Source organism: Nicotiana sylvestris, chromosome 4 (assembly GCF_000393655.2).
Source record: "Nicotiana sylvestris chromosome 4, ASM39365v2, whole genome shotgun sequence".
Lineage (NCBI taxonomy): Eukaryota > Viridiplantae > Streptophyta > Magnoliopsida > Solanales > Solanaceae > Nicotiana > Nicotiana sylvestris.
Genome location: NC_091060.1, coordinates 170,520,928 through 170,529,995, shown reverse-complemented (window position 1 = coordinate 170,529,995; position 9,068 = coordinate 170,520,928). Strand labels below are relative to the sequence as shown.

General features: G+C 38.0%; 1 protein-coding gene across 1 annotated transcript; it reads left to right on the top strand.

The window, feature by feature from the left end:
• The first annotated feature begins 277 nt into the window (after window positions 1-277).
• LOC104233656 (peroxidase 9-like) lies at window positions 278-3,070 on the top strand. The gene is made up of 4 exons (XM_009787084.2): window positions 278-665; window positions 1,275-1,466; window positions 1,925-2,090; window positions 2,452-3,070. Exons 1-4 carry the CDS (start codon window positions 423-425, stop codon window positions 2,862-2,864), a joined length of 1,014 nt encoding a protein of 337 aa, XP_009785386.1. The 5' UTR covers window positions 278-422; the 3' UTR covers window positions 2,865-3,070.
• Window positions 3,071-9,068: the final 5,998 nt, after the last annotated feature.

The window sequence follows — 9,068 nt, the reverse complement described above, 5'->3', positions numbered from 1 at the left end:
TATTTTGTTTCATTGGAGCAGGTAGAGGCGGATTCAAAATTTAAATTTTATGGGTTCAATTTCTAAGATTTTTGAAATTGAACCCGTTGCATTATTAAAATTATGGGTACAGACCGTATTTATTGTACTTATAGTAGATTTTTACACATAAATTTATGCTTCGCGTTGAAAATACTGAATTCAGTTGAACCCGGTAACATTACACTGGATCGGCCCCTAAGAGCAGGTAGAACTGAAACCAAAAACACTTAAAAGAGACATTTCTTTAAAGTACGTCGAACGAGTAGACTATATCACGGTTTTACTATCAAAAGCATCTAACTTACTATAAATATTGCCATGCATTTGTCAAATAAACACAGAGCAAATTCAATTCATCAAACAAGAATTGATTTATTTTCTTAGTTACTCAATATCACCAAATGGCTTCTTTTGGACTTGGTTTGATCCTTGTAATAATGTTCTTTCTATCTATATTCCAAGCCTTTTCAGCTTCCACTTCCCATTTTGGTGGTGAATATGCTAATCTTTATCCACAATTCTACCAATTCACATGTCCTCAAGCAGATGAAATTGTCATGTCTGTTTTAGAAGAGGCCATTGCTAAAGATTCAAGAATGGCTGCTTCTCTGCTTAGACTTCATTTCCATGACTGCTTTGTCCAGGTATCAACTTTTGGATTTTAGTCGCGTTACACTGACTGACGGTGTAAAGAATTTTTACATCATTATTGTGTTTTAACTCGATATAGTAGCAGAATTAGTGATATTGATCTTTTGATTTTGTATCTTTTCTATTTTATTTTTGAATTTCAATTTTTGTATAGTTACTTTTTTATTACAAATAAAAATACAATTCTCCCCTCAAATATGAATCAAATAAGAATACTGGATTGGAGTTTTACAAAGCTCCTTATCCGATTTGAATCGATGAAAATTTTCAAGAAACTTATTTTCTTCCAGGAAATTGATTCAGAATTAGGGTAAGGAATGAGAAATATGAAAATAAGAGCTTCCGTCCATAAAATTTGTGAAAAATGTCAACTAATCCATAGGCCGGTAGTAATTTGTTCCAACCCGATACATAAACAAAGTCAAGGATAATCAGACTTGTCAGAAGAGCCGATGTACAAATAAAGCATCTGTTTTGACATGAATTATTTGCTTTATTTTCTTAATTACTAAACTAGACTTACTATAGACAGTTAAATATTGTTACATATGTTACGTTACAACATTAATTATAGATGTTAAATATTTTTTCTTCTGCTATAGGGATGTGATGCATCCATATTATTGGATGGGAATAGTGAATTCAAAAGTGAAAAGGATGCTTCACCAAACAAGAATTCTGCTAAGGGATTTGAAGTGATTGATGAGATTAAAGCTAAACTGGAACACGTTTGTCCTCACACTGTCTCCTGTGCTGACATTTTAGCCCTTGTTGCTCGTGACGCCGTCCTCCTAGTAAGCACCTAAACTCCAAATAATACACAGTGACGGAATCAAGAATTTTAAATAAGAAAATTAAACAAATAGATGAATGCTATACTTAGTATTTGAACTTGTACAATTTTTCTACAAAAGAATTCAATTGAACCCCTCCAATAGATATGCTTTGCTCCTAATTACTGCTATCTTCTTTTTTAGTCCTGGAGCAAAAGTTTTACAAAGATTTCTCATACTATTAGTAGGTTAAGGACCCGTTTGTCCATCGATTTTTTCTCCTTTTTTACGTTTTTTTTTAAATTTGTTTGTCCATGAAATTTTGTAAGTTTTTGAATTTTTTTTTTAGAAAATGAATTTTTCAAAAATCAAAAGGTGGTTTCGACCACTTTTTCCAAAATTTTCAAAAAAAAAAAAAAAAAAAAATTTCCCCGCAAGATTTTTTGCTAATAAAAATGATGCTTAATATGGTGGAGTAGAGCGGTGGACCATTTTGGGAAGTGCCACTAGGAAGAAAGGACTCGAAGATAGCAGACTTCAACAGAGCAAATGTTGACATCCCTGGACCAAACTCAACAATCCAAAACCTCATAAATCTTTTCAACAATCAAGGCCTTAAGGAAGAAGACCTTGTTTCTCTTTCTGGTAAGCTTTTACTGTTACAGTGAATAAAGTTCAGTTACTTTAACGAAACAAAAAATTATACTGTAATTATACTGTATAATGAGTACTACAATTTAATGACCATACGTGAAATTAACTCATCAGTATATGATTACAAGTTTTTTTTTCAACGTGATATTTTACAGAAGCAGGGGCGTAGGCACCTTGCGTGAAGCGGTGTCACGTGACACCGCTTCGCCGATTTTTTTTTATCTATATGTATACATAAAAAATAAAATTAAAATATTGAGTACAAATGGAAAAAATGAGATAATTTATTCATTTATCACTTCTTCAAATATTAACATAGCTTACAAAAATTTCTGCATACGCCACTGTACAGGAGGGCACACCATAGGGATGGCAAGATGTGTGTCATTTAGGCAAAGGCTATACAATCAAAATGGGGACAATTTACCAGATGCAACTCTAGAGAGAAATTACTACTATGGCTTAAAATCAATTTGTCCAACAAAGGGTGGAGACAATAACATTTCTCCTCTAGATGTTGCTTCCCCTGTCAAATTTGATAATTCATATTTCAAGCACTTGTTAAATGGCAAAGGTCTTTTGAACTCAGATGAAGTCCTTTTCGCTGGAAATGTACAAAAGACTACGGAATTGGTGAAGAATTATGCTGAAAATGAGGGACTTTTCTTCCAACAATTTGCAAAGTCTATGGTGAAAATGGGGAATATTAATACGCTGAATGAATTGAAGGGTGAAATTAGGAAGAATTGTCGCATAGTTAACTGAATATTTTAGTATTTACACTTTGTATTTATGAATAATTGCATGATCATGTTTGATTCCTGAGTTTTCTTTTGAATAAAGCTTTGGTTAGTATGAATTATGAATTTGTAAGCTACTCTATGAAAGGGGCAAACAATGTGTTCCCCTTTTCCACATGTAATCTTTTTTCCACTATTGAATAAATGTTTGGCTTGTCGATTAATAAAAAAGTGGTTTTATTTGTATGTTTTTGAATTTTGTACTGTTATAAATTAAGAAAAGAATGTTCACATTTAAGACATCATCAACAACAACAACCCAGTGAAATTCCACAACTGGAGTGTGAAGAGGGCAGTGTGTGGGCAAACCTTACACCTACCTATGAAGGTAGAAAAGCTGTTTCCGAAAGACCCGCGGCTCAAGATTTTTTTTTTAAAAAAGAAGGAACGATAGAGAAACAATAGCAATTGCAAGATAATATTCAATATTTAGATCCAAATACAACCTTTTAATATTCAAATGAGTATTTAAATTTATGCATTTTTTATCTTAACATCAACAATCGAGCCCTTATTATCATTTCTCATTCTTTTGAAACAGGGATCTAATATCTGGTCACTCTCTAGGCACAATTAATGATAAATTAACAAAATCCACCCCAATGGTTGCAAATGTTCACGAGGGGCACAATGATATAATACCGATTGTCGCGATCCAGAATTTCCATCGTTGGGATCATGATGACGCCTAACATTTCATTTGCTAGGCAAGTCAATATTAGAATCATCTATCCATTTTTAACATTGTAGATTAAATAAAGAGAAAGAACTGAAATAACTACATGGATCCAAAGTAAAATGCGGAAACTAAAACAGCCAAACATCTGCTAAAATCCCTGGACCCTGTGCCACAAGTGCACGAGCTACTAGAATAATACATACAAGGGTCTGAAATAAATATAAAGTTGTTTGAAGGAAAATACACAACAAAATAAAAGGGAGGGGGACTCCAGGAACTGCGAGCGCTGAACAGCTCTACCTTAAGTATCCGTAAAGCTGATCAATCCAAGCAGGCTAATAGCCACCAATGGGACCGACTCCAAAATCTGCACAAAAGTGTTGAATGTAGTATGAGTACAACCGACCTCATGTACTCTATAAGTGTCGAGCCTAAACTCGACAAAATAGTGACGAGACTAAGGTAGGTCACTCACACTGCAATGTGTACGAAGTATATAATAAAGACAGAAAAAAGAAATACGAAACGAAATACACAGTCAACTGGCAATAATAGCTATAGTGTAACAACCCAGCCGACCGTTTCGTGAATTATAGTCCTGTTTCTCCCATTCTGCTTCTTTATGTGTTCTTCAGCTGTATTACATCGTACCGTGTTGGTTGGTTCAGGTTCGGAGTGGTTTCGGTGTAGAATGTGACACTTATTCTCCTATTTAGAAGTTTAAGTTGGAAAAATCAATCGGATGTTGACTTATGTGTAAACGATCTCGGATGGGAATTCTGATGGTTCGGTTAGCTCAGTTAGGTGATTTTGGACTTAGAAACATGTTCGGAATGTAAATTGGAGGTTCGTGGTAGATTAAGGCTTGAATTGGCGAAATTAGAAATTTGGCATTTTTTGATCGGCAGTGTCACGACCCCAAACCCGGACCCGGTCGTGATGGCGCCTCTCATGAAGACAAGGCTAGCCGACACATTTCCGATTCAGTATTAAGCAATTAAACAATAAGCATTTAGTCTTAAACATTATATAAATCTAAAAGTAAGCAGTGACAATACAAAATAATTCGCGGAATACAACTCAACACAGCTCGATACGGGGGTATCACTAGTCATGAGCATCTAAAAATCCGGAATATGACAAGAAAGTGTACAGAGTTCAATACAAATCTAAAACAAAGAGAAATAAGATAAGGGAAGAAGCTCTAGGCTACGAACGTCGGCAGCTACCTAGAGAATCTTCGGATCCGCCTGAGCTGGAAAGATCAACACTCGGTAGCGGGACTAGATGCGCCTGAATCTGCACACAGGGTGCAGGGAGTAAAGTGAGTACTACAACTCAGTGAGTAATAATCATAAATAAATGACTGAGAGATATGAAAACAGGTAAGACACATACATGTTATAATGAAGCAGTAAAACCAGTAAAATAATGAATCAGTAAAGATATGAAAAATCATTTAAGTTCAGTTTAAACGTAAGGAAATACCTTTTCAACAGTTAAACAGGTAAATGACAGACAAATCAGAAAGATAAACACATAAAGGTTTGCCCCTCGGGCACAGTGTAAAAAAATTGGCCCCTCGGCCAATATCTCAAAACAATACCAGCCCTTCGGGCTATATCTCACATTGCAATGGGTACCCGCACTCACTGGGGTTGTGCAGACTCCTGGAGGGACCCCTTTCGACCCAAGCGCAATTTCAAGCCATCTCGTGGCATCATCACTAGGCCCTCGACCTCACATCAACAAGCCATCTCGTGGTGTATAAATCTCAGGCCCTCGGCCTCATAATCATAATCAATGTTTCCTCACAACGTAGGCCCCCGGCCTTACTCAGTCACAATCTCACAGCCACTTGGGCAACAGTAAAACATAGTGCTCAACCCAAAATATCATTTAAGTGTTAAAGCAGAGTAAACATGACTGGTTATGAAAAAAGTAGAATATAGCATGATCGAGTTCAAGTATAAAGTCAAAACAGTGAGGAAATATCAATAAAAATCTCCTAAGGGTTCAAATAGTTGGCACAAGGCTCAAATATAGCATTCAGCCCAAAGCATGATGATCGCAAATAGATTTCAGTCAAATACGCGGTAAAATAGTCATTCGGGACGGGCTAAGTCACAATCCCCAATAGTGCACGCCCCCACGCTCGTCATCTAGCGTGTGCGTCACCTCAACATAGCACAACAATGTGCAATCCGGGGTTTTATACCCTCAGGACATTATTTACAATCATTAATCACCTCAATTCGGTCAAATCTCTAGCTCGCGACGCCTTTTCCCCTCGAATCAACCTCCACTCGCGTCGAATCTATCCAAAATCAGAATCACGACGTCAAAATATTCTAAGGGAATGAAGCCCAAGCGAAAATAATCAATATACAACACAAACCCGAAATTACCAAAACCCGACCCCCGGGCCCACGTCTCGGAATTCAATAAAATTCACATCAATAGATTCCTCATCTCCCCACGAGTTCATACATATCAAAAGTATCAAAATCCGACCACAAATGGTCCCTCAAATCCTCGAGTCTAGGTCTCCAATACCAAGCCCTAGTTTCCCCAATTTTAACACTTAAATTCCATTAATTATAGCTCTAATCCGTGAAATAATACCATAGGAACGAGTTTTAGGTCCAAAATCCTTACCTCAATGAAGTCTCATTGAATTCTCTCTTCAAAATTGCCCAAAACTCCAGAATTCGTGTTTAAAAACGGTGAAACCCTTTGAAAATCGCGAAGGAAGAAATATATATATATTCTGACCCAGGCATTTGCGCATCTGCGGTACCGCTTTTGCGGTCCAAGAGCTGCTTCTATAGTTTTCACTTATCCTCCAGCTTTCCACATTTGCGATGCACCAGCCGCACCTGCGCTATCACAGGTGCGGTTTACCAACCGCTTCTGTGGTTTCTGCGTCCTCACCTTCTTTCTCTTCTGTGGCCTTCCCCCTCATATCTGTGGCATCGCACATACGGTCCCCAATCCGCAGGTGGGGAAATACCAGAAGCAGAAAATCTGCAGCTTCTTCAAAAATTTCAAACTCTCCGTCAACCATCTCAAATCGCCCCGAGCCCCCCGAAACCTCAACCAAAAACACAAACATATCCTATAACCTTATTCAAACTTGTACCAATCTTCAGACACCTCAAACAACATCGAATCAACTAAAACACATCGGATTCAAGCCTAAGTTTCCAAAATCTTCTGAATTCCTCTTTTGATCAAAAACCCAACCAAACCACATCTGAATGACCTGAAATTTTGCAAACACATCCCAAATAACACAACAGAACTACTGAAACTCACAGAATTCCATTCCGACCTCTATATCAAAATCTCACATATCAACCGGAAATCGCCAAAAATCCAATTTGGCGAATTCAAGCCTAAATCTACTCCGGACCTCTAAAACTCATTCCGATCACGCTCCTAAGTCCAAAATCACCTCCCGAAGCTATCCGAATCATCGGAACTCACATCCGAGTCCTCTAAAACATAAGTCAACATCCGGTTGACTTTTCCAACTTAAGCTTCCTCAAAAGAGACTAAGTATCTTAAACCTCACCAAATCCTTTCCTAACCTGAGCCAACTAACCCGATCACATATAGAACCGATAGACAAAGCAATAAGAAATATAAATGGGGGAAACAGAGCGGTAACTCATGAGACGATTGGACGGGTTATTACAGGCATTGGAAATCTTTATATCGGGGTCAAAATGGAATTCTGGAAGTTGGAGTAGGTTTGTAGTGTCATTTGTAACGTGTGTGCAAAGCTTTGGGTCATTCAGAGGTGATTTAGTAGGTTTCAGCATCGTTTGCGAAATTTGGAATTTTGAAAATCCTTAAGCTTGAATCAGAGGGTAATTCAGTGTTTTGATATTGTTTTAGTATTCCGGAGGTTCGACTAAGTTTGAATGTTGATATATGACTTGTTATCATGTTTGGTTGAGGTCCCGAGGGCCTCGGGTTGATTTTGGGTGGTTGACGGATCATGGATGGAATTTGGAGTAATGCTGAAGATTTCCTTCAGCTGTTATAACTGCACCTGCGGAGTGGGGACCACAGGTGCGATGACCGCATATGCGGGATTTGGGAAGCTAAGGCAAAACCATAGGTGCGGAAGGAGGAGCGCACCTGCGAGACCGCAGGTGCGGGTATTGGACTGCAAAAGCATTTTTGGGCGATTAAGTGAAATCGCAGATGCAGTTGTTTTGACCGTAGAAGCGGTCCCACAGATGCGAGTAAAGGGCCGCAGGTGCGAGATGCCTGGGCAGAAAGTATATAAGGAACCTTTTGCGAATTTTGGCCATTTTTCACCATTTTTCATTTGGATTTTGAGGCTTTTGGAGGGTTTTGAAGAGGGAATCAAGGGGATACTCATTGAGGTATGTTACTTGAGCTTGATACTCGTGATTGTGGTAATTTTCAGTTGTTTAAGCTTGTAATTAGTAGAAATTAGGGATGAAATTGAGGGGTTAGGACTTGAAAATTGGAGAGTTTAATTTGAGGATTTGAGGGACTATTTGATGTTGGATTTTGATGAATTTGGTAAGTATAGACTCGTGAGTGAAAGGATCTTTTTGTTTTGTGATTTTTGTCAGATTCCGAGACATGGGTCCAGGGGACCGGGTTTGGGTTAATTTTGGGATTTTGGTATAAATTGATAGTTTTTTTGTAAGGAATTGATCCCTTGGCCTATATTAATCACATTGTATTGCTTTTGGTTAGATTAGGGAAGTTTGGAGGCTGATTCCAGAGGCAAGGGCATTGTGGAATAGGGATTTGACTTGTTTGATATAAGTAATGATTGTAAATCTATTCTTGAGGGTATGAAACCCCGGATTTCACATTGTTTTACTATTTTAAGGTGATTCACATGCTAGATGACGAGCGTGTGGGCGTGCACCGTTGGGGATTATGACTTGGTCCGTCCCGTAGTAATTAAATAGTTGCATATTTGACTGAAACTATATGATACTTATGTGATTTAGAAAGAATTTCTATAACTTGGGCTGAATGCCATATTTGGGCTTTATGCCAAAGATGTTTGGACCCTTAAGGGCCTTTTCTTATTATCCTCTCACTGTTCTGATTTAAAAATCTATACTCAGACATGCTATGTTTACTGATTTCATAACTCAGTCTTTAATACTCCGTTTTGATGCATAAAATGATATTTTGGGTTGAGCACCCCATTTTACTGATAGCCCGAGTGGCTTGAAAGGTTTCTGACTGAGTGAGGCCAAGGGCCTGTGTTGTGAGGATATTTTGGGATCGGGTTTTGCACCGCAACATGTTTTTACTGATTACGCCGAGCATTTGAGAGTTGTATTGCTATGGTTGAGGGAGGATAAACATTATGCAGATTCTCCAAGCGTGAGTTTTGGCTCAGTTCTGTGGCCTTTTTGGGGCACGTGGTGTCCAGTAAGGGTATTCAGGTTAATCCGAAGAAGATAGAGGCGGTTCAGAGTTGGC

Bases quoted from the DNA above. Each gene is read 5' to 3' on its own strand.
- LOC104233656 (XM_009787084.2), top strand. From the start codon at position 423: ATGGCTTCTTTTGGACTTGGTTTGATCCTTGTAATAATGTTCTTTCTA. The intron at 666-1,274 runs GTATCAACTTTT...CTTCTGCTATAG, and splicing joins TCCATGACTGCTTTGTCCAG to GGATGTGATGCATCCATATT. The intron at 1,467-1,924 runs GTAAGCACCTAA...ATGGTGGAGTAG, and splicing joins CTCGTGACGCCGTCCTCCTA to AGCGGTGGACCATTTTGGGA.